At 40.3% G+C, this 26,276-nt stretch overlaps 1 protein-coding gene across 9 annotated transcripts in view; it reads left to right on the top strand.

Annotated features, from left to right (window-relative positions):
• Positions 1–26,276, top strand: part of CASK (calcium/calmodulin dependent serine protein kinase) — a 315,472-nt gene that overhangs the window by 176,805 nt on the left and 112,391 nt on the right. For all 9 annotated transcript variants that reach the window (XM_061627480.1, XM_061627481.1, XM_061627484.1 and 6 more), the window contains 2 exons: positions 7,392–7,475; positions 10,792–10,891. In XM_061627480.1, the coding sequence (XP_061483464.1) occupies positions 7,392–7,475; positions 10,792–10,891 (184 nt within the window). The remainder of the gene's footprint in view (positions 1–7,391; positions 7,476–10,791; positions 10,892–26,276) is intronic.

Genomic DNA, 26,276 nt, shown 5'->3' with positions numbered 1-26,276 from the left:
AACATCTATATGAAGCCCTTGGTAGTGGTCATCAGAAGATTTGGGGCAAGGTGTCAGCAGTACACTGACGATACCCAGCTCTATTTCTCTGTAACATCTGGATTGGGAGAGGCTGTGCAAGCCCTGGACTGCTGCCTGGACTCGGTGGTGGCCAAGGGTTCAGGCCTGGTTTTGGGACTAAATCAGCCTTGATCACCCTGATTGATTATTGGAAGAAGGACAGGGGGAGTATGATCCTGTTATTCTTACTTGCTCTCTTGGCGGCTTTTGATATTATTGACCATGGTATCCTTCTAAGCCAACTTGGTGAGATGGGTATCAGAGATACATTTTTACAGTGGTTCTGATTTGGGGCGAGGTGTCAGCAGTACGCTGATGATACCCAGCTCTGTTTCTCTGTAACATCTTAATTGGCAGAGGCCGTGCAAGCCCGGAACCCAGTGCGTGGACTCAATGATGGGCTGAATGAAGGCCAATAAAATGAGTCAGAAGCCTAGCACGACTGAGGCACTGAGGGTTGGTGGTTCATGAGTTTGGATAATTGGTCAATTGCCTGCTTTGGATGAGGTTGTACTCCCTCTGAAAGAGCAGGTTTGTAGTCTGGGAGTGCTCCTGGATCCATCCTTGTTGTTAGAGGCCCAGGTGACCTCAGTGGCTAGGAGTGCCTTTTACCAGCTTTGGCTGATAAGACAACTGTGGCTGTTTCTGGACCAGGATAGCCTGACCAATGTTGTCCATGCACTGGTAACCTGCAGGCTGGCATTACTGTAATGCGCTCTATGCGGGACTGCCCTTGAGGTTGGTCTGGAAGCTGCAACTACTGCAAAACATGGTGACACAACTGCTCACTGGGGCAGGGTATCACCAGAATGTCACCCCGCTGCTGATAGAAGTGCACTGGCTGCCCATCAGCTACTGGGCCAAGTTCAAGGTTCTGGTTTTGGTATACAAAGCCCTATGCAGCTTGGGACCAGGATAGCTGAAAGATCTTCTTACCCCCTATATACCCAGTCGATCGCTGCACTCTGCAGGTGACAGCCTCCTGCAGATACCATCTTATCAGGAAGTCCGTTCCACACAACATAGGAAGCAAACCTTAAATATTCCCTCCCCTTAAATATTAGACAGGCACCATGTGTGTTATCTTTTTGGCGCCTACTAAAGACCTTCTTTCAACAAGCCTTTTGTAAGTAGAGACCTTATCCCAGTCTATGCCTGTGTTGGAACTGCTTTTTAAGATGTGTAAAGCTTTTTTTTAAAGATGTTTTGTTTTAATATATTTTAAATTCTATTTTTAAGGTGTTTTAGAGCATTTTTAGTGTTTTTTGCCACCCGGTGCTCCTTCTGTGGGGAAGGGTAGGATATGATGATGATGATGAAAAATACCATTTTAAATCATTGATTTAAGTCATGTTTCCGATTTTAATATACATAGATTTCCTCATTATGCATACATTCTGACTGGTTGTGCTAGCAATTAGAACATACTGTTTTGCAACTAAACAGAGCCTTTATGTAATCTAAAGGCATAATTCAAAACCTTTGACTCTGCAGTCCACATTCATTGTGTACTGTAGAGTTCTATGTGTTCATAGACAAGGTATGTACACTTGCAAGGGAAGCTGAGCAAGATCACATACTTGAGGCATGTAATAAAACTGCTCTAGACTGTAGCTAAAGCTACACTGTGTTGGATGTGTGTAAGGAATGAGGAGAGTATAGAATATTTGAAGAAGGTAGGAGCAGGATTATTTGATGATTAGAGCTGGTGAGCAAAGGTTCTGCATACTCATAGTTTGAGTGGTATCCAATTCCACTTTACCTTCTGCCATTATAAAAATATTAAATAGGTTTTCAAAAATGGCATGAATATGGACCTCTCTGACAGATGTTGCAAGAGTTTGAGGGTGGTAATTGAATCCACGAGAAAAAGTGATGATGAGTCAAACTTTGAGTATTACAAATCTTTCCTCCTCTAGGATGCATACCATAACATGGTGAGGGGGTTTGAGAGTGTGAAGAAAGCTCAGAGCAATGCCAGCAGGAGTCTAGACCAGCCTTTCCCAACCAGTGTGCCTCCAGATGTTGTTGGACCACAACTCCCATCAGCCTCAGCCAGCATTGCCAATGATCAGGAAAGATGGGAGTTGTGGTCCAACAACATCTGGAGGCACACTGGTTGGGAAAGGCTGGTCTAGACCAAGAGGCTAGACTCCTAGCAGGGATACCCAAGGCGGAATGGTCAAAGCTGAGACACCAGACTAAAATGCATCCAGAGTCAGAGGAAGGCAATGGTAAACCATCTCTGAATACCTCTTACTGTGAAAACCTTATGAACAGAGTATCCAAAATGCAACACAAGATAGTGCTGGAAGATGAGACCCCCCAGGTCAGATGGCACTCAACAAGCTACTGGAGAAGAACAAATATAAGTAGCACTGTGACTAATGATGCCATTGGGTCAAAGCCGAATGGAAGCCCAGAGGCTGATATGCACAGAGTCTGGAGTTGTGAGTGAATTAAAATGGACGGGAATGGGACACTTCCAATCAGGCAACTACAAAATATTTTATGCAGGAAATGAGAAATTAAGAAGAAACAGGGTTGCTTTAATAATGAGAAATGATGTAGCCAAAGTAATTAAGAGCAATAACGCAAGGTCTGAGCAAGTGATATCAATGAGATTAAATGGGTAAGCTATTAACAAAACCATCATCCAAGTCTGTACTCCAATGGCAAACACAGAAGAAGAGGAATTGGAGAGATTTTACTCAGAAGTACAGGAAGAAATTGATCACACACCAAAACAAGATGTGCTGATAATCATGGGGGACTGGAATGCAAAAGTAGGGAACAGAGAAGACAATTGAGCTTAGGAGATAGAAATGAAGCAGGAGAAATACTTATTGAATTCTGTGAAGCCACTAACTTGTTTCTTGCAAACACATTTTTTGAGCAACCAAAAAGATGATTGTACACATGGACATCACTAAATGGTCAATATAGGAATCAAATTGATTATATAATTGGTAGCAGAAGATGGAGAAGTTCCATACTTTCTGCAAAAACAAGACCAGGATCAAACTGTGGTAAAAATCATGAACTGGTAATATCGAAGTAAAGCTAAAGAACAACAACAAAGAAATCATAATGCCAAAATACAATTTAAATTACATCCCGGAAGAATATAAAGATTAAATAGGGAACAGATTTGAGGCTTTAAACGTAGTTGATAGAGAATCAGAACAACTATGGATTGAAGTCAGAGACATTATCAGGGAAGAATGCAAAAAGACCATACCTCTAGTTAAAAAGAGAGAAAGACCTCAATGGATGACTGATGAAACTTAAAATGTTAAAGATAGAAGGAAAGCAAAAGGAGACAGAAACACAGTCAGAACCCTAAATGCAGTAATACAGCGACTAGTACATAGGGACAAAGAGAACTATTACAATAGTTATTGTATAGAATTAGAAGAGGACATAAAAAAAGGTAGACTAAGAACCATGTTCCAAAAGATTAGAGAAATTAAAGGGAAATTTAAACCCAAAGTAAGGATGTTGAATAATAACAGGGGGACACACTGACTGACCGAGATGAAATAAAAGGAAGATGTAAGCAATACACTGAAGAACTCTATAAAAGTGATGCAAGGATGATAGATTCATTCATGGAGGAACCGTATGGTGAAGAACGAGAAATTATAGAATGAGAAGTGAAAGCTTCTCTTAAAATAGTTGGAAGAAACAAGTAGACTAAATCTGTCCGAATTTTGACAAAAATGTGTCAGCAAATATGGAAAATAAAACAATGGCCCACAGACGGGAAACATTCAATATACATCCCAATTCCAAAGAAAGGGGATCCCAGGGTATGCAGTAACTATCGAACTATTGCCTTTATATCCCATGCAAATAAAGTAATGCTCAAGATTCTACAACAAAGGCTCTCACCATATATGGATCAAGAAATGCCAGACGTCCAAGCTGGATTTAGAAAAGGAATAGGTACCAGAGATCATATCGCAAACATACGTTGGGTAATGGACCAAGGAATTTCAGAAGAAAATCACCCTGTGCTTTAGAGATTGCAGCAAAGCCTTTTGATTGTGTAGATCATGAAAGGCTCTGGAATACTTTAAAAGAAATGGGGGTGCCACAGTATCTGATTGTTCTGATGCGTAACCTATACTCTGGACAAAAGGCTACTGTAAGGACAGAATATGGAGAAACCAATTGATTCCTCATCGGAAAGGGTGTGAGATGGGGTGTATTTTATTACTCTGTTTGTTTATATGCAAAGCATATTATACAGAAAGCAGTATTAGACCAGATGAAGGAGTTGTGAAAATTGGAGGAAGAAATATCAATAATTTAAGATATGCAGACAATACCATACTACTAGCAGAAACCGGTAATGATTTGAAACAAATGCTGATGAAAGTTAAAGAGAAAAGCACAAAACCAGGACTACAGCAGAATGTCAAGAAGACTAATGTAGTGGCAACAGAAGATTTATGTAAATTTAAAGTTGACAATGAGGACATTGAACTTGTCAAGGATGATCAATACCTTGGCACAGTCATTCACCAAAATGGAGACAGTAGTCAAGAAAGCAGAAGCTAGGACTGGGAGGGCAGCTATGAGAGAACTAGAAAAGGTCCTCAAATGCAGAGATGTATCACCGAATACTAAAGCCAGGATCATTCAGACCATGGGATTCCCAATCTCTATGTATGGATGTGGAAGTTGGACAGTGAAAAAAGCGGATAAGAGAAAAATCAACTCATTTGAAATGTGGTATTGGAGGAGAGCTTTGCGGATACCATGGACTGTGAAAAAGACAAATAATTGGGTGTTAGAACAAATTAAACCAGAACTATCATTAGAAGCTAAAATGATGAAACTGAGGTTATCCTACTTTGGACACATCATGAGAAGACATGATTCACTAGAAAAGACAATAATGCTTGGAAAAACAGAAGGGAGTAGAAAAAGAGGGAGGCCAAACAAGAGTGATTGATTCCATGAAGGAAGCCACAGACCTGAACTTACATGATCTGAACAGGGTGGTTTATAACAGATGCTATTGGAGGTCACTGATTCATAGGGTCACCATAAGTCGAAATCGACTTGAAGACACATAATGACAACAACAAAGCTTTAAGCTTATGAATAGAGCTGCTTTTTTGTAGATATTTGTATTTTCTTTGAGTGACTTATTGCCACTCCAGTTTTAGCAAGCTTTTGCTACTACGTAGCCTAAGAAACCATAGTGTTCTTTCCAGCGATCTTTCTTGGCACAAAAATACTCTTAATTGTGTAGTTTATTATTAAGTCTCAACGTGATATTTGATGTCCTTTGTTTAAAAGAACTTAAATTGTAACAGAGGGCAGACAATTTAAAGAAGGGAAGAATACACATATGACCAGATGGAATTGCCTTGTACTGATTTGGTTCATTGGTCCATCGCTCAAGGTTGTCTCCTTTGAGCGGCAGGAACTTTCTAGGATCTCTGGTAGAGGACTTTTCTATCACCCGAACCTTTTTCACTGAAGATGCCAGGGACTGAACTCAGGAACATTTGTATGGAAAGCATATGCTCATCCCCTGAGCAATACCCCTTCCCAGATGGAAAAGGCAAGAGTAATAGAGCAGAGATTACACTCTTTGGGAAACTGTGTGGGCAGTCAGTGTCACCTATTCCCCAAAAGACACAGACCCCAGCATGGGAGGTTTTGGTTGTGAGCAAGAGGCAGACTAAGAAGTAGAGCTGCAGCCAGGAATAACAGTAGGATTGCTATCATTTAACAAGCAGCTGAACCAGCTAACAATTCCACCAGTCAGCTAGACTCAGATATTTGTGTGTGGGGGGGGGGTTAGACACTTTTTCAAAACAAAGATGCTTATGTTGCTTTTCATAGGCTTCCACTTACATAAACTGTTTTTGTAATGGAAGAAAACTCTTGTTCAGCTCTAAAGCAGATTTACAGGCTCTGAGCTGGTGTGAAGAATACCTTCCAGCGTTTCACACATGAAAATAAGAGCACTCTTGTGCATTTGTACCTGGATGGGGTTGGAGCAGAGTCTAGTAGTCTAAGGATGGGGCTTGGGACAACCACACAATCCACACTACAGGTGTCGCAAGCAGAAAGCAGGAAATAATAAAGTGTGTTAATCACACTTAAATACACTTTGAGCAAACCCAGAATTTATCAATCTGTAGGCTGAGCTACAAACTTTTTTGGGGGTTGAGCAGGGCAGCTATTCCTTAATAGTGACATGAGAAGCAAAATGTCAGCAGCTGCAGCTTTCTTCATTGCATTGCCATACTGAGAAAAAGCTTCATCTACTGAACTTCTGCTAGTGCAATTATAAAAGAAACAGGACTGCTAACTAGGGAAAAGACTGTAATCTCTAACCTAGCTATTGAAAAAGGAGTTGTTAATTTAGTCTCAAACTTCTGCTTGCATATACACTAAAATAACAGCAAAGCCCACTCATCTATCTCATCCTCTCTTTCGCACACCACCTCTTCCACACAAATGTACATACACCATCTCTGACTAGCAGCATTGCATGTGCACAGGATATAGTTTTGCAGGTTAGTGCTGATGTGCGAAGAGGGAAAACCAGGACAAATATTTATTTTATTTGTTTATAAGAACATTTCTAGACTGCTTACATGGCTTAAATAACACCACCCAAAGTGCTTTATTGTTTATCATAAAACAACAAACACTTTAAACAAAGCATTATAAACACATGTAAGCAAAGGTTTAAAACAAAAAGAGTGGAGAAATTAAAACTATGTTGTAAACACTGTTGAAGATCAGACAAAATAAAAAGGGTTTTGTTTCCTGCCTGAAAACTATTAGGGATGGGGCTAGTCTTAACTTAAAGATGGGAATGCCATAATTGTGGTATTGTCACAGAGAAGGTCCTATTTTGAGCTGTAAGAAGGCACCCGGGATAAGTTCTAGGAAAGCATTCCATAAGGTTCCAATTTTTGTTAGAAGTCTACAAAACTGTCCTTAATTGTTCTGTTTATCTGCTGTTTCCACATCATTGTTCCTAATTTTCTAGCAGCAAGTAAGAACTGTTTTGTTTCAGAGGACTTTCAGGGTCCTTTAAATTGCTGCTTTGAGCTTATACTTTTCTGGTTTAGGCTTCTTGTCTTCTTTATTATGTCCAATGGTTGTTTTTCATGATTTTTCTAAATGATTATGAGCTGTTCTTTGGCACAAGATGATGGGATACAAATATTTCAATAAATAACACAAAAATGTTTGTTTTGGTTTGTTTTAAATGTGTTTCTTCATTAATAGCTTACTCCTACAGAATACAATTAAGTGATACTAATTCATCCATTTCTATATTTTATCTGTAGGAACGTGATCGTTATGCATACAAGATTCACCTTCCAGAAACTGTGGAACAGCTGAGGAAATTCAATGCAAGAAGGAAATTAAAGGTAAATCTACTTATTAAAATACCTCAAAAGAACATTCAGGTGTAATATCCAATTTAGTCAAATTTACAGCAGACTCATTGAAACCAATGGACTTATAAGATACTCTGAATATGACTTACTTGGATATCACCTTCACCATCGTATTCTAGTGGTTTGCTTAACTGCTAAGCATTCATTGTTGGGAAAAGAAAATCTTCATGAAAAGACTTTGAGTAGCCAAATAACTTGAATTATTTTAATCAGAAAATAACAGTCAGCAACAATGAAAGCCATATTATCCAGTATCCAAAGCTTCTTGTCTGCCCGCCCTAGTACATGCAGTAATTGCATGCCAACATCACCAGCTTGCATTTGGCCAGAGACAAGCACTAATATTACCTCTTGGAGTTCTACTACAGATAATAACTTTTTGGCAGTACAGATGCGTGGGCAGAATTATTTGAACCAGCTCTTGATCTCCTTAAGTTAAGACAGTGTTCTACAGATACTACTCCACATCCAGTGATTCTTTAACTTGGCCAAATAAATCTGACTTTTCCAAAGATTTGTTGAGGCTGGGGCAAGTGAGCACATTGTCTCCTCTGCAAGCAGTTGTCTCTGCGTTCAGCAGAGGGGCATTTGTGATTTTTAGAAGGTCACTTTAATAGTTGTAAAATTTCCTTTTACATCTGCATAAATTGCTCTGCTCCTGGCAAGGATATATAGCAGAACAAGCCTTTCTATCTGGTGCCAAAGAGGGCTAAATTATAGTCAATAAGTGCTGTCTTGTTTACCTTGGCTTTAAAGAAAAGCAGGTTTTAAAGAAAACAAATAACTTATCTTCTTCTTTGTAGTCTGTTCAGTTCCCACTCATGGGTTCTGTGTCTATAAGTAGGCCCAACTCCAGGAACATTCTATAGCTGTAGTCAGGGAGCCAATGATTGTTCCTTTCCTCTCAAGAAGAGACTTCCATATCAGGTGATGGATTGAGCAAGCCCTCTTCTGACCACTGTGTTAGCAGTTTTTTCTGAAAACATTCTCTTTGCTGTCTTTCCACTATGAGCTTTCATGTACTCCATTTTTGCTTTTTCTGAGAACGTCTTCATTTCTTAGCAGAGATGGGCATTGTCCCCTGATTTTTGTTTAACAGGATCTATGGTGCAGCAGATAGTCCTTTCAGAAGTGCTAATGCTATGACAGCTAAAGTACACAGTATTTGCCATGACCATTGCTTTATCTGCCTTGGAGAGAAACACAAGATGGTCATACAAGTGCATTGTCAAAAGTTTACCAAAGAAGACTATCTTAACTAATTCTCCAGATGTTCCTATGGAAGAAAATGCTAGCAGCCATCATTGCAGACCAGACCATGCAGCCTCAGGCTTAAGAATACAGCAAAGACTGTTTGCTTGGTCTCTGTTCCATCAGGGTCAGCTTTTTGATTGGTGCCATTTGATCTCTGGCATCTTAATGGAAGACCTGTTTCCATGGATTCATATCTAGATATTCATCCAAGATGCTTTACAAGTGCCTGGAAGATCAGGACCATAAACATCTCTTGGTTTCATCTTCAATTACCTCCTTCCTCTACCTTTGTTGGTGGCTGAAGCAACTCAAGGGAAAAGTTGGCAGACCCCTCACAGAGCCCTGATATGCAGAGAATGATAAAAGCTTGATATTATGGGGAGAAATTGAGCCTTATTGCATCATGCAGTATAAATATTTTATATCGATTTCCTATAAGGAGCAAATGTCCCCACATTCTGAACCATCTTCAGGAAGACAAGTAGGTGTTGTATAGGATTTTCAAGTACGTTTAACAGTCACTATGCTAAGTTCCCTCAGCCTTTGCATCAACCATCCCACTTAGCAACCTCTTGGCATCTCCTGGTCATTAGTGCAATTCTTAGCCCATTGCACAGTTGGGCTAGTCTCCCACGGGAATGGTAGAACGTAATTGCCTCCCTAGTTGGTACTTGATTGTCTACTACATCACAGATAGTTTTCTGAATTGTTACTCTTCTGGGTACTTCTCAGATTGTTGTGTACTGTGCCCATCTCCATATGTTTCGGATCTTACAGATTTCAATCCCTTATGATTTACAGTGAACAGCTTATCCCATCCTTGGTGCTGATGTTATTTTGCTGGTGGCAGGTCCATCAAAATGTACTTCAAGACATACCTTTGCATTTGCCACTCACTATTGATGAGTTCACAATGGATGCTTCCCAGGGCTAGGGAGCTCATTGCCACTGTCTCATGATGAACAGCTCTTGGCACCCCCCAGAAAGGAACATGCACATACATTGTTTAGAGACTCTGTGTGGAGAACTTCTGCATAATTCTTTTCATTCCTCAAGACAAGGCTGTTTCCAATATAGCTACCAATTTTTTATGTCAGCAAACAAGAAGACACAGCTCCCAAGGTTATATGTTTCTTGGCACCAATCCCAAAGATTAATTAGTTTGATCAAGACATCTTCCTGGTTGCCATCCACTTTTACACTTTCTGTAACAGCTCAGTTACAGACACCACTGAGCAGAGCAAGCAAGGTGGCTAAAGAATGGTCCCTGAATGCTTCGGGTATCCTTTTGTTGGCCTTATAGTATCAGTCCCAAGTGCATACTGTTCTTCAGGAGGGAAGTCAGAATCCCCTGATCCTTATTTATTTATTAATTTATAGCATTTTATTCTGCTCCTTAGCTGAAAAAGGCTCCCAGAGCATCTTACTAATATAAATAACACAGCATTGCCCCCAAGCTTACAATCTAAGACTTGACATAAAAGAAAAAGAGATTGGGAGGAATAAAGGAGGAAAGGGAGCAAACAGGTATTAGTTCTTAGGAGATGCATTCATGAAGAAGTGAAGGGAGCCCTTGTCGAACCTTTCCTCCTATTTTCCCAGATCTCAAAAGTGCTGCATAAGATATCCAGTGCAATTGGATCATGATAGTCCTCTTGTTTTGTAATTGGTAGCATTTTTCAGTGGACATCTGTGCAGTTACCCAAACCTTCATCCTATCCTTCATTATACGCCGGGAGGGTAAGCAAGGCATTCGGATCTCTTCTAAAGAGGAAGAGAAATGAGCATAAGCCCTCTTCTGATACTCTTAAAATATCTATAGAGTTGGCTCTGCAAAGTTACAGAATCTGTCTTAGATTCGTAGGTGACTATTTGAACACTGATTACAAGCAAGCAAGTTTTTACTTGTGGGTAAAGTTAGAATCCTCTCTGTCCTTAAAAACGATGACTTGAGGATTCAGAGTGATTGGGAGTATTTGGGGGAACATGACTGATAACACATTCTTCTGATGTTAGTTTTTTATTTATACAGGGTGCAGTACTAGCAGCAGTATCAAGCCACAAATTCAATTCTTTCTATGGTGATCCCCCTGAAGAACTGCCAGACTTCTCTGAAGACCCTACCTCCTCAGGTATTTCCATTGAAAATAGCATTAATCTATCACACACAGTGTTACATTAATACTGACTTTAGGTCAGACATTGCTAATTATGAAGAGTACCCAGCGAAGTACTTCCACTGGCTCAATGATTGCTGCTTGCACAACATAGCTTTCCCTTCTTCTCTCTCCCCCCATGCCCTCCCCAGATTTGCTCCCAGAGGGTTGGGGGAACCACCAGAACAGAGTTAGGGGAGCACAGAGAGAGGAGAGGGAGAGGAAGTTTTGCTGCGCAGCCAAAAGTCCTTGCATTGGTGCATCTATCGCCCTGTGCTTTTAGTTGGACATTTTCAGCTTCATTCAGTTCTTTTAATTATTTCATTGTTTTTCAAGAGTAATGTGAATCAGTGTTATAGTTTTATTATTTATTAAAAGCCTTGTATTACCATATACCTGTTTTAGATATTAAAGTAAATTAGTGTTGGAAATGAGCTTGTCCATTTACATGTGATTGCTCAGCACTTCCTGAGGGTGCATTTTTACCTTTAAATATAAAAACGTGACCAACTACATAAACATAATAAATATTTTATAACCATGTATTGTTTTTTATTTATTAAACAAGTGATATGCATATATCACTGAATGCAGAACTCTAAATTTGAGATTCCTGTATGGAACTCCAGAGACAGGATTTCTTTAGTCAAGTCAGGTGCCATTGAGATATATATGAAGAATGAGTGAAACAATAAGCAGGTCATTCCAATAGGCCTGGCCAGCGAAGAAATCTATTTAGAAGAACCATCCTGAGAGATACTCTGTCTTAATTATACTTCCCAAGTACACAACCCCCCCTTTATGCACACCCACCTGTACCTCACTAAGCCCTTCTCATGACATCACCAAACCCTTCCTTGTACATTTCTATCTATGGGACCCAAAAACATACTTAAAGGGTAGGTTTTTGCCTTGAGAAAGAACCAATTTGTAACTACAACAACCTGCACACTTCTCTGTGTTGCTCTCAAAGAATACCTTTAGTGCAGTGCTTATACCAGATCCAGATGCTTGGTAAGGGCCTGTCTGCATGGTGCCCCAGATGGACTTTTAAAGAGCTGAATTACTCCAGGCATAGGATTTTTGACCATGAGCCCAGGCCCCGGTCTCATCCCACACTTGCAAGTACACAGCTGCAGGAGCTTCTGTAGCCAGAGGCAGGATAGGTAAATGTTGCAATTGATCACTATCTTCTTATTTATTATTTATTTATTGTTTGTTTGTTTGTTTGATTGATTGATTTATATCCCGCCCTTCCTCCCAGCAGAGGACTTATGAGAGTCACATAACAAAGTGTTATACTCTATCACTTTATTTTCTCCTTATCACGTAGGAATTCTTGTTTCTTTAGACTAGGAGTTTGAATGTGTGAGAAGATCAGTTTAAATGTACCCGTGATTCTATGTATATGCAGCACCACCATAGTCAATGTATTGTTAAAATTTTTTGTTCCCTTGTGGAATAGTTCTGTGTAAGAGCACATTTTGGGATATAGTATAACTTAGGCACACTCTCAGAGCAGCACGTGGCTGACTCCAGCAAAAGATTCCCCCTCTCAAAGAAACGTGGATACACACAGGGATTCCAACATATGTGTGTAACAAATCCACTCAGCATTCTAGCTGTCACAACATAAAGAAACATTCCTGTTTATCTCATGAGTCCCCTTTGTCAGAGACTTAAGGGAGAGGTAGGCTCATATTTGTATTGAAGTTTGGAGAATGTTGGAAACAGCATAAGAGATTTCTACTGTTCTTTATCTCTATACCTCAGCACAAGCAGGGAGATAAGAAAGTAGGAAGCAGCCTTAATCTGTGTTAGACCATTGGTACGTCTGGCTCAGTATTCTCTTGGTTCAAGGTTTTAACGTTATGCATTATTTTTTGAAGAGATGTCTGTTAAAGCTTCAGCAAGGCTTACTTTCTACTGGTTCCTCAATCTTGATAGAAGCAGTAGACCACTTGCATGACTGCAGTGTCATCTTTCCTGTTCTAAAACTAGCATGGTTCCTCTTATTTTCTGTACATCAGCATGATTTCTCTTCCTCATTTAAAGATATCAACATATATTAAAATATAGGTCCTTGCTTTTTCTATAGTTAACTTTGCCTCCGCATGCAACTGTGGGTCATTCATTTATTTATTATTATTTATTTGATTTATATCCCACCCTTCCTCCCAGCGCGAGCCTACGGCTCATGAATATATTGGATGGAATTATTGTGAAACTGGAAAAGCCTCCTTGTCACACTGGGTTTATAGGAATGTGTTGATACTGTTTATTTTATTTGTACTAAGCTATATTGTTATGTGTAATGCCATCCTTCTGTTTTATTTTGCATTGTTCAGGAATGCTGAGAGTTGTAGTCTAAATAAATACTTTGGATTTCATTGATTGATTGATTGATTGATAGCTAGCTCCATCAGATACACATTATTTAATACATTGGTTGTATTAGTAAAAAAGAATGTACGAAATGTTTTGTGTTATCACTTGATAGACTAAATTATCAAAATTAATTTTACATTCTGTGATTATATTCCAGAACTGCTTAAGAATTTCAGTAAGAGTTTAGGTTGCCATTCTGTTTGTTAGATTAACAGAATTCCATAGAGAAATATGTTTTGGATTGAAAAGACATTGGTTTTGTAAGGTGCTGAGGAAGAAACGTGCAAGTTGCATTGTTGTTATGTGCCTTCAAGTCGATTACAACTTATGGCAACTCAATGAATCAGCGACCTCCAATAGCATCTGTCATGAACCACCCTGTTCAGATCTTGTAAGTTCAGGTCTGTGGCTTCCTTTATGGAATCAATCCATCTCTTGTTTGGCCTTCCTCTTTTTCTACTCCCTTCTTTTTTCCCCAGCATGATTGTCTTTTCTAGTGAATCATGTCTTCTCATTACATGTTCAAGGTATGATAACCTCATTTTCACCATTTTAGCTTCTAGTGATAGTTCTGGTTTCATTTGTTCTAACGCTCACTTATTTGTCTTTTTCTCAGTCCACGGTATGTACAAAGCTCTCCTCCAACACCATATTTTAAAAGAGTTGATTTCTCTCTTATCCGCTTTTTTCACTGTCCCAACTTCCACATCCATACATAGAGATTGGGAATTCTATGGTCTGAATGATCCTGACTTTAGTGTTCAGTGATACATCTTTGCATTTGAGAAATTTTTCTAGTTCTCTCATAGCTGCCCTCCCCAGTCCTACCCTTCTTCTGATTTCTTGACTGTTGTCTCCATTTTGGTCAATGACTGTGCCAAGGTATTGATAATCCTTGACAAGGTCAGTGTCCTCACTGTCAACTTTAAAGTTACATGAATCTTCTGTTGCCATCACTTTACTCTTCTTGACATTCAGCTGTAGTCCTGCTTTTGTGCTTTCCTCTTTAACTTTCTTCAGCATTTATTTCAAATCATGACTGGTTTCTGCTAGTAGTATGGTATTGTCTGCATATATTAAATTATTGATATTTCTCCCTCCAATTTTCACACCTCCTTCATCTTGGTCCAGTCCCGCTTTCCGTATATTATATGCTCTGTGTATAGATTAAACAAATAGGATGATAAAGTACACCCCATCGCACACCCTTTCTGATGGGGAACCAATCAGTTTCTCCATGTTCTGTCCTTACAGTAGCCTCTTGTTGTGGTATAGTTTGTGCAGCAGGACAATCAGATATGGTGGCACCCTCATTTCTTTTAAAGCATTCCATAGTTTTTCATGATCTACACAGTCAAAGGCTTTGCTGTAATCAATAAAACACAGGGTGATTTCCTTCTGAAATTCTGTGGTCCATTCCATTATCCAACATATGTTTGCGATAGGATCTCTGGTACCTCTGCCCTTTCTAAATCCAGCTTGGACGTCTGGCATTTCTCGCTCCATATATGGTGAGAGCCTTTGTTGTAGAATATTGAGCATTACTTGACTTACATGGGATATAAAGGCAATAGTTCAATAGTTACTGCATTCCCTGGGATCCCCTTTCTTTGTAATTGGGATGTATATTGAACACTTCCAGTCTGTGGGCCATTGTTTTGTTTTATATATTTGTTAACAATTTTTTGTCAGAATTTAGACAGATTCAGTCTCAGTAGTTTGTAGCAACTCTATTGGTATGCCATCTGTTCCTGGTGATTTGTTTCTTCCAAGTAATGTAAGAGCAGCTTTCACCTCACATTCTAAAATTTCTGGTTCTTCATCATATAGTTCCTCCATGAATGAATCTGTCATCCTTGTATCTCTTTTATAGAGTTCTTCACTGTATTGCTTCTATCTTCCTTTTATTTTATCTCTGTCAGTCAGTGTGTTCCCCTGTTGATTATTCAACATCCCTACTCTTGGTTTAAATTTCCCTTTAATTTCTCTTATCTTTTAGAATAAGGCTGTTCTACATTTTTGTTGTCCTTTTCCATTTCTATACAATAACTATTGTAATAGTTCTATTTGTCCCTACGTACTAGTCGCTGTATTGTTGCTATTAGGGTTCTGCCTGTGTTTCTATGACCTTTTGCTTTTGCTTTCCTTCTTTCTTTAACCATTTGAAGAGTTTCATCAGTCATCCACTGAGGCCTTTCTCACTAACTAGAAGTATTGTCTTTTTCCATTCTTCCCTGATAATATCTCTGACTTCACTTCATAGTTCTTCTGGTTCTCAGTCACTTAAGTTTAAAGCCTCAAATCTGTTCCTTATTTGATCTTTATATTCTTCTGGGATGTTATTTAAATTGTATTCTGGCATTATGATTGCTTTGTTCTTCTTTAGCTTTACTCTGATTTTCAATAATATGGAATACTCTTCCTAATGAGATACGCCTGGCGCCAACATTATTATCTTTCCGGCGTCAGGTAAAAACCTTCCTCCCAGGCTTTTTAGCATTTTAGCTTTTAGCATTTTTAGCATTTAGCATTCTAACATTCCTGCATTTTACTATTTAATGTGTATTCAACATGTGTTTAATTTTTGTCTTAACTTTTGTATAATTAATTTATTTTAATTGATGATATCTGGTTTTTAATTGTATGTTACTGGTTTTGTTTGTTGTGAACCGCCCAGAGAGCTTCGGCTATGGGCGGTATATAAATTTAATAAATATAAATATAAATATTACCAGCTCATTATCTGTACCGCATTCTGCTCCCGGTCTTGTTTTCACAGAAAGTATGGAACTTCTCCATCTTCTGCTACCAATTATATAATCAATTTGATTCTTATATTGATCATTTGGTGATGTCCACATGTACAGTTGTCTTTTTGGTTGTTCAAAAAATGTGTGTTTGAGAAAGGAATTATTGGCTTCACAGAATTCAATAATTCTTTCTCCTGCTTCATTTCTATCTCCTAAGCCCCATTTTCCCACAATTCCTAGTTCTTCTCTGTTCCCTACTTTGCATTCCAGTCCCCCATGATTATCAGCACATCTTGTTTTGGTATGTGATCAATTTTTTCCTATACTTCTGCATAAAATCTCTCTAATTCCTCTTCTTCTGTGTTGGCACGTAGACTTGGATGATGGTTATGTTAATAGGTTTCCCATTTAATCTCTTTACATTACATTACAGCTCCCAATTGCTTTTGCTACATCACTTCTCATTATTAAAGCAACCCCATTTCTTCTTAATTTCTCATTTCCTGCATAAAATATTTCGTAGTTGCCTGTTTGAAAATGTCCCATTCCTGTCCATTTTAATCCACTCATAAGAACATAAGAACATAAGAAGAGCCTGCTGGATCAGGCCAGTGGCCCATCTAGTCCAGCATCCTGTTCTCACAGTGGCCTACCAGGTGCCTGGGGGAAGCCCGCAAGCAGGACCCGAGTGCAAGAACACTCTCCCCTCCTGAGGCTTCCGGCAACTGGTTTTCAGAAGCATGCTGCCTCTGACTAGGGTGGCAGAGCACAGCCATCATGGCTAGTAGCCATTGATAGCCCTGTCCTCCATGAATTTGTCTAATCTTCTTTTAAAGCCATCCAAGCTGGTGGCCATTACTGCATCTTGTGGGAGCAAATTCCATAGTTTAACTATGCGCTGAGTAAAGAAGTACTTCCTTTTGTCTGTCCTGAATCTTCCAACATTCAGCTTCTTTGAATGTCCACGAGTTCTAGTATTATGAGAGAGGGAGAAGAACTTTTCTCTATCCACTTTCTCAATGCCATGCATAATTTTATACACTTCTATCATGTCTCCTCTGACCCGCCTTTTCTCTAAACTAAAAAGCCCCAAATGCTGCAACCTTTCCTTGTAAGGGAGTCGCTCCATCCCCTTGATCATTCTGGTTGCCCTCTTCTGAACCTTTTCCAACTCTATAATATCCTTTTTGAGATGAGGCGACCAGAACTGTACACAGTATTCCAAATGCGGCCGCACCATAGATTTATACAACGGCATTATGATATCGGCTGTTTTATTCTCAATACCTTTCCTAATTATTGCTAGCATGGAATTTGCCTTTTTCACAGCTGCCGCACACTGGGTCGACATTTTCATCGTGCTGTCCACTACAACCCCGAGGTCTCTCTCCTGGTCGGTCACCGCCAGTTCAGACCCCATGAGCGTATATGTGAAATTCAGATTTTTTGCTCCAATATGCATAATTTTACACTTGTTTATATTGAATTGCATTTGCCATTTTTCCGCCCATTCACTCAGTTTGGAGAGGTCTTTTTGGAGCTCTTCGCAATCCCTTTTTGTTTTAACAACCCTGAACAATTTAGTGTTGTCAGCAAACTTGGCCACTTCACTGCTCACTCCTAGTTCTAGGTCATTAATGAACAAGTTGAAAAGTACAGGTCCCAATACCGATCCTTGAGGGACTCCACTTTCTACAGCCCTCCATTGGGAGAACTGTCCGCTTATTCCTACTCTCTGCTTTCTGCTTCTTAACCAATTCCTTATCCACAAGAGGACCTCTCCTCTTATTCCATGACTGCTAAGCTTCCTCAGAAGCCTTTGGTGAGGTACCTTGTCAAACGCTTTTTGAAAGTCTAAGTACACTATGTCCACTGGATCACCTCTATCTATATGCTTGTTGACACTCTCAAAGAATTCTAATAGGTTACTGAGACAGGACTTTCCCTTGCAGAAGCCATGCTGGCTCTGCTTCAGCAAGGCTTGTTCTTCTATGTGCTTGGTTAATCTAGCTTTAATAATACTTTCTACCAGTTTTCCAGGGACAGAAGTTAAGCTAACTGGCCTGTAATTTCCGGGATCCCCTCTGGATCCCTTTTTGAAGATTGGTGTTACATTTGCCACTTTCCAGTCCTCAGGCACGGAGGAGGACCCGAGGGACAAGTTACATATTTTAGTTAGCAGATCAGCAATTTCACCTTTGAGTTCTTTGAGAACTCTCGGGTGGATGCCATCCGGGCCCGGTGATTTGTCAGTTTTTATATTGTCCATTAAGCTTAGAACTTCCTCTCTCGTTACCACTATTTGTCTCAGTTCCTCAGAATCCCTTCCTGCAAATGTTAGTTCAGGTTCAGGGATCTGCCCTATATCTTCCACTGTGAAGACAGATGCAAAGAATTCATTTAGCTTCTCTGCAATCTCCTTATCGTTCTTTAGTACACCTTTGACTCCCTTATCATCCAAGGGTCCAATTGTCTCCCTAGATGGTCTCCTGCTTTGAATGTATTTATAGAATTTTTTGTTGTTGGTTTTTATGTTCTTAGCAATGTGCTCCTCAAATTCTTTTTTAGCATCCCTTATTGTCTTCTTGCATTTCTTTTGCCAGAGTTTGTGTTCTTTTTTATTTTCTTCATTCGGACAAGACTTCCATTTTCTGAAGGAAGACTTTTTGCCTCTAAGAGCTTCCTTGACTTTGGTCGTTAACCATGCTGGCATCTTCTTGGCCCTGGCGGTACCTTTTCTGATCTGCGGTATGCACTCCAGTTGAGCTTCTAATATAGTGTTTTTAAACAACTTCCAAGCATTTTCGAGTGATGTGACCCTCTGGACTTTGTTTTTCAGCTTTCTTTTTACCAATCCCCTCATTTTTGTGAAGTTTCCTCTTTTGAAGTCAAATGTGACCGTGTTGGATTTTTTTGGCAATTGGCCAGTTACATGTATGTTTAATTTAATAGCACTGTGGTCACTGCTCCCAATCGGTTCAACAACACTCACACCAAGTATTGTAATGCTGATATGTTCCATTTCTTGCTTGACAATTTATAACTTTCCCTGGTTCATGCTTCTCACATTGCATGTTCCTATTGTGTGCGTCGTACAACTCCGGACTCTCGTTTTGCATCTGTGCACATCAGCCTCTGGGCTTCCTTTCGGCTTTGACCCAGCTGCGTCATTAGTCACAGCACTACTTGTACTTGTCCTTTGTTCTTCCCCAGTGGCTCGTTGAGTGCCTTCTGATCCGGGGGTCTCATCTTCTAGCACTATCTCATGTTGCATTTTGGGTATTCTGTTCATAAGGTTTTCTTGGTAAGATGTATTCAGAGGTGCTTACCGTTGCCTTCCTCTGAGTTTGGATGCATCTTAGTCTGGTGTCTAAGTTTTGACCATTCTACCTTGGGTGTCCCTGCTAGGAGTCTAGCCTCTTGGTCTAGACTTGTGACGGCATTGCTCTCAGCTTCTTCAACACTGTGCATCCTAAAGGGGGCATAATGTAAGAAAAAGTGCAATACTCACACCAATCCTGAGATAGGGCATCCTGTGAGGCAACTTTGAGTTATTTATTCAGGGACAGTGCCACCACCACTTTCTCTTTTAACCCACCTCCATCTGGGTGGGAAAGAGGTCCAAATTTGAGGTATTTCTGGTAATTTGGGTGCGGGGGGAGTAACTTTTCGAATCTCCTACTTTGCTTACAGCCAGCCAGAGTCCAATTTGCACTTGATTTTATTTGTATGTACAGCTCACCCTTCTCCAAATTTTGCCAAGGTGGGCTCCAAAACTATAACAACTAAACCAAGTGCAGTGTACAATTAAAATCATAAAATAAAAAATGCAAAACCCAACCAATACCCTACTGTTTACAAAAATCAATGTTGCCCTCAGGCACACAGTCCATGGAATGGGAAGAAGGGGGATAAGTTCGAAGTATGTAGCCCAGCTCCCATGGCTTGACAGAAACTTAAGCAACTCCAGAGTTCATATTAAAAGAACAGATTTATTTAAGCCAGTATAAAAAGAAGAAAGAAAACAGGGGAGCTGAGTTTGGCTACAAGAAGAAATGTCTCAGGCTACTTGACTGTATTCTTTTTCCAACAAACTAAAATATTAACAGTACTCTCATCAGTCAGAGGTCTGAGTCTTGTTTTGTTTTTTTGATATAAGGAATTGACTTTGTCTCTGATCTGAACAGGGTGGTTCACAACAGATGCTATTGGAGGTCACTGATTCATAGGGTTGCCATAAGTTGTAATTGACTTGAAGGCACATAACATCTGAAAATTTGACTGCCTTAATTTGCCACTAGGTGGCAGACAAAATGAACTTTCTTGGATTGTTTACTTAATAGGCACCTGCTATGTTAATGGTATATTTTATTGGATAAAATTATACAATATTAAGTCTTTAAAGCAGTGGTGGGAATCTAGTCTGCAGACCTAATTAGGGCCTCACCAAGCCATTGTGAGTGAACAGCACTCAGTTTCCTGTACCTGACATCTTCATATATGATGCCAGGCATGGGGAAAGTTCAGGTTGTGGCTAAAGGAAAAACAATCAGAACCTAGTTCATCCATTGGAGGCAAAATAAGTCACTTTTTAAATTTTATGCCTTTTTCTGTCACCCTGCACAGAGACAGGAAAAGGTGACAAATCCAAAAAGTGTCAGACTTTGGCTTTAAAGAAAGAATCAGGAGCACACTTTGAATGAGGTGCCTGCTCCTGGTTCTTCCTTTGCATCCCTGGCTTGAATTTAAGCCAAGGATGGAATCTTCTTTTGCAGCCCCAGCTTGAAGTTTGAATGACATGAAGTCATATGATGTCGGGTGATTGACAGGTGGGCAGCTTCACCTACCCGTCAAAGTGGTCTATGGAGGATTGGCCACTCTTTCATTCTTTTTATATATATTAGACCTTTCATTCTTAAATTTGGCATTCTTCAGTGTTCTTGTGATGTGAATGAAAATGAACAGGTCAATGAAACAATGACATTGTGACTGATATTGTTATGACAAATCCAGACAAGAACTTTGACCCCATATCTACTCAGGGAACAATTACGGGATGTAATGCCAGCCAAAATGTTGTAGTTCATTCACCTGTTCATGTTCCAATATGATGGTTTTTGTAAACCACTGTAAGATTTTATTATAATCAGGTGGTATATAAATTTTGTTATATAAATAAATACATTCAGAACAGGAAGAACAGGTTAAACACCAAAACTAGACACAAATTTGAATCAGAAATGGCAATATCCAGAAACGAATTAGAGAACATTTTGTCATACCAAGACACTTAAACTGGCCATCCTCAAATAAAGAAACTTCAAAGTGAAACTCCAGCATGAAAATGCTATTACATGTTATCAGGAAATTAAATTTGATCATGTCTGATTTAAACCATAATCTTGATTCATCACACTACATGTTAAAACAGAATGTTTGTATTATTAACAACACAGCTTTGTTAATTGTCACTGTAAACTATTTTACTTTTATGTTGTTCTTTTGCATTTTGCTTCCCTCTTTGCCTGGACTGACGCTAGCAGCAACAGCTCCCTGAATGCACAGTACATTGGCATGTGTCTGAGTGAGAGTTAGTTAGAAAGCAAAGTTTGAGAGGTGGGAGGGAAAGGAAAAAGAGAGAAGGGGGGAACGTGGATGATGGGTGGATGGTGTACTGTTTAAAAGCAAAGGAAGGAAGAGGAGGAGGGATGTACTGATGGAGAGGAAAAGGAGAAGTGCCTGGGGCTGCTGCTATGTGTTCTGGCTCCTGCAGAAGCCTCCAGATCAGCAAATTCTGCCTTAAATGTGGAGGCTGAATCACGATACATCCAGGACCAATGTCTTTGTTTAGTGTGTGGAATGCTGAACTATGGAAAGCTCTGCCACAAGAAATTTGCTGTGACAAAGAATTTAGCTATTTCCAGAGACAAATTAGATAACAATAAAAAATTATATCAGTAATTCCCAGCTGATTTTGCAATGCTCCACCTTCATCTGCCCCCATTTTTTTAGTTGATGTGTCCCTGCACAATATTTTGTGACTGGTGGGTCTCAGTAATCTTCAGTATTCTCAAATGGGCCTTGGGATAAAAGTCTGAGAGCACCACTTCATGGCCCCTTAAAGACTAATAAATTTATTTTGTTGGTTTTACTGCAACGAACTATTCCTCTGGAAATTGTTAACAATTAAATGTAATGTGTCCAGGTATTTTCTGTGTTCTATAAAAACCTTCCCTTTAGAAATCATTGTGAAATCTTTCCATTTTGAAATGATTTTAACATACCTTCATAACTGCAATTGTTCATGTTAACAGGAGGATTTGAGACTTTTTTTCATATAGTTTTATGTTGCCCAATACTTGCAATATGAAATAGAAGTTCTTCTGCATTCAAAAATTAGACTATGTTGTGGAATTTTCAAGCTTGCTCTAATTTTAGATGGTTCAGATAAACATTTCTTTTGTGATAGCAATAAAAATGTGTTGAATTACAAATAGAGAAAACATGCCATGAAACACTGTCACAGTTAAATACCACAAATTATGACAGTATTTTCTGAAAATTATTGGATATTATTTTTTCTCCTCTCTTTATCTGTTCAGTTTTGTCAGCTTACTAATTGCTATAGTTTCCCATCATTTCATCTGCCACTTTATTACAAGGGAAGGAGGAATTTCCAGTCCAAACTACTTTCACTGCTACCAAAAAAATTATAAAATCTAGCCAGGACACAGTCTCACAGTTGTTCTAGAAGTATCCCACTGCAGCTTTCCATCATCCAGAGTCTCTGTGCCTACAGATATTTATTTCTACCTCTCTTTAAGGCAGTGGTAAGAAACTGAATTCAACTGGCAGGCCAAACTGTTATCTCCTCCACCTTTCATGGGCTATGTTTGACAGGTGGGCAGGTCCATCCAGCTGTCAGTCACCTTGCATCACAATGATGTCAGGTGTGCAGAGGCATATGCCACAAAGTGCTGGGCATAGGGCCTCACAAGCCTTGTTGAGCCTTGCGGAGCTTTGTGCCCTTGGCGCAACTGCATCTTTAACTGCTGCACACCTGACATCATCTATTATGTCATATAGGATATTAGGTGTAAGGCAGGTGAATGTGGCTTGACCGAAATGGCCAGATGCCACTTGGCACAAGCCAAATGAGGAGGCCTGGCAGGTAATTAAGCCCATGGGGTGGAAGTTCCCCACCACTGCTTTAAGACATATTTCAACATGCACGTCTTTGTTCTGGTGCTTTTTCCTGGCTTTGTATAACATGTTTCCTCCTCCAGCATTTTGTGGTTTCCTCCCTTATAAGTCTGTAAGCAGAGCTAAGTGATTTTGATTTTGCTTCTCATGTACTTGTTTTAACTGACAAATATTATACAGGGTTGAGAAATACTAATTTTAAAACATTTATAGGGAGATAATCTGGTGCTGTCACTTGCTGATAGAAGAAATCCATCAGTGGAACAGGGCGTGAAGGGCATTTTCAGATCCCGATCTTCCCCTCCCCGCAGCCCTCCTTGCCCCCTGAGACCCTCCAGAGTAGATGGTGGGGGTGCAGGGTACTGCACGAGGGAGAATTACTGAAAATTGATTCTCTACCTTGTTCAAGTGACAGATTCCTTCCATCAGTGGACAGACAACATTAGATACTACCCATTGACATTAGGGTCATATTATGCAATATATATGCACAGCTTGAACTTCCTTTTGGATGCCTTCTGTAGTAAAACTTTACCCCTGTGGTAACCTCATTTAGGAACATTTTCAAGCTTGGTTACAGTTTTGGAAGGTACCCTGCTCCCTCTCTCCATTCATCCACATCAAGGACAGGGCTCCCACTTTCCTGCTCAGTTCTCTTTCAACAACCGCACTAGATGTCTCATAGGGAACTGCTCTCTGCTAGAATCTTACTTACTACACATAATGGGATTCTGGTTTCAAATACATGCTGGTCTCTGTTCTCGGAAAACATTCCTGGTTGTGATCAATAGTCCTTATCTGTGATGCCAAGGCCCACCAGATGATCTCGCATTCAATGGGAAAGGGATATTCTCCAAGATAATTGATATCCTCCACCATAAGCTAGCACATGGGGTTGTAGTCCAGCAGTCTGCAGCACATTATGTGCTTCACTGGTTTGAGGGTCCCTTCGGAGTTCATTGTCACCAAATAATCTTACTTAGCTGTGAAACTGGGGCAGTTCTCAATAAAAGCAAGGTCTCAGGTTCATCCAATCAGCATTTTTAACTGCTTAGCTGTCATCTGCCTAGCTCTGCCCCACATTTTGGGACCTGAGAAACTTGGAAACCTATGAGTCCTTGACCATCACCTAGATTGGTTTCACAATAGAATCAACATCATTGGCAGACTGTATCGCACGACAGTTGTCCTCCTGTGGAGATGGAGATTTCAGCACTCCTCCACAAAGGGGCACTGGAGCTGGTTCTCATCAGGACTGATTTACCACTACACAGTCCTGAATAGAGGCAGTGACCACTGGCCCATATTGGACCTGTGGTCCCAGAATTCCTTTATCAGAGCAACGTTCAGGATGGTGAGCTTTTCGAGCATTCTTCCTCAACTCCAGTGTGGGGACTGGCACACCTTCATTGATCTGAATGACTTCTATGTCAGCATCCAAGCTTCAGCTTCACCAGTTCCTCTAGTTCATCACCCTAGGCTTGTTTGGTTTGGTCCTAGACAGCTGCTACCAGTTTCCGGTTCTGCTGTTTGGATTTGGCCACAGCTTCAAGGGTCTTTATGAAATGTATGCCAATCTCCATCTGAAGGTCATCCATTTTTTTTTCTTTACTTCAGCTGGCTCTTGTTGGCACCAGCTCAAGATCAGTTCCTTAATTAGCTGGCCACCATACTTTGCCTAGAGAATGTGGGTCTCTGCATCAATGCAGAGAAGTCCTGTCTGCAGCCTTCGCAGTGTCTCCAACTCATTGGTACTGCTTTAGATTCAGTCTGAAGCAGTGGGTTCCTGTCAGAGGACAGAGCAGATGCTATCATTCAGTTGGCCACCAAGGTGTCTCAACCCAGTGCTGTGATTGCATATGCTGTTCATGGTCTCCTAGACCACAAGGCGGCTACCACAGCAGTCACCCCATATGCCTACTTGCACATGAGGCCACTGCAAACCTGGCTTCTCATGTTATGGTCCATATTGAGATTGATCATAGATGTTGTTGCACCCGCCTGCCTTGGCACCCCACAACAGGTTGTGGTGAACCTTTCATCTCATCTTGTTATGGGGCTGTTGATTTGCACCTTAGATGCCAGCACTATAGATTTCTTTAGGAGGCATTCACTGCAGCTTGGGGAAAAAATCACAGCATCAATACTTTTGGAATCCTGCGAAAAAGCATATGTGCATCAATACTCTACAGGGGTGGTGAACCTTTGGCACTCCAGATGTTGCTGAACTACAATTCCCATCATCCCCAGCAAGCATGGCCCATGGGCAGGGATGATGGTGGTTGTGGTTTAGCAACATCTGGAGTGCCAAAGGTTCCCCACCCCTGCTCTAGAGCTATTAGTGGCTATCAACGCACTATGTACATTCCTTCCATTGGTCTTCATCAGGGTGGTTTAGGTGGTGATGGGCAATGCTGCCACCATGTACTACATCAGCAAGCAGGGAAGCACAAAATTGTTTGCCCTGTTCCAGCTGTTGTTGTATCAGTAGGACTGGTACATATGGCACTCTGTCACCCTAGTAATGATCAACCTAGCTGGGAACAAGAATTTTATTGTTCACTGACTCAGCAGAGCAGAGGAGTGTTCTAGCAAGTGATACCTTGCACTTTGGACAACCAGTATGATCTTCCAGCATTGAGGGAAGCTGGTAATAGAATAATAGAATAGTAGAGTTGGAAGGGGCCTATAAGGCCATCGAGTCCAACCCCCTGCTCAGTGCAAGAATCCAAGTTAAAGCATACGCAACAGGTGAGTGTCCAGCTTCCTCTTGAATGCCTCCAGAGTTGGAGAGCCCACCATCTCCTTAGGTCATTGGTCCCATTGTTGCACTGCTGTAACAGTCAGGAAGTTTTTTCCTGATGTTCAGCTGAAATCTGATTTCCTGTAACTTGAGCCTTTATTTTGTGTCCTGCACTATGGGATGATCAAGAAGAAATCCTGGCCCTCCTCTGTATGACAACCTTTCCAGTACTTGAAGAATGCTATCATATCTCCTCAGTGTTCTCTTCTCTAAACAT

Source organism: Rhineura floridana, chromosome 5 (genome assembly GCF_030035675.1).
Source record: "Rhineura floridana isolate rRhiFlo1 chromosome 5, rRhiFlo1.hap2, whole genome shotgun sequence".
In the NCBI taxonomy this organism is placed as follows: Eukaryota; Metazoa; Chordata; class Lepidosauria; order Squamata; family Rhineuridae; genus Rhineura; species Rhineura floridana.
This window is presented reverse-complemented; position numbering and strand designations above follow the sequence as displayed.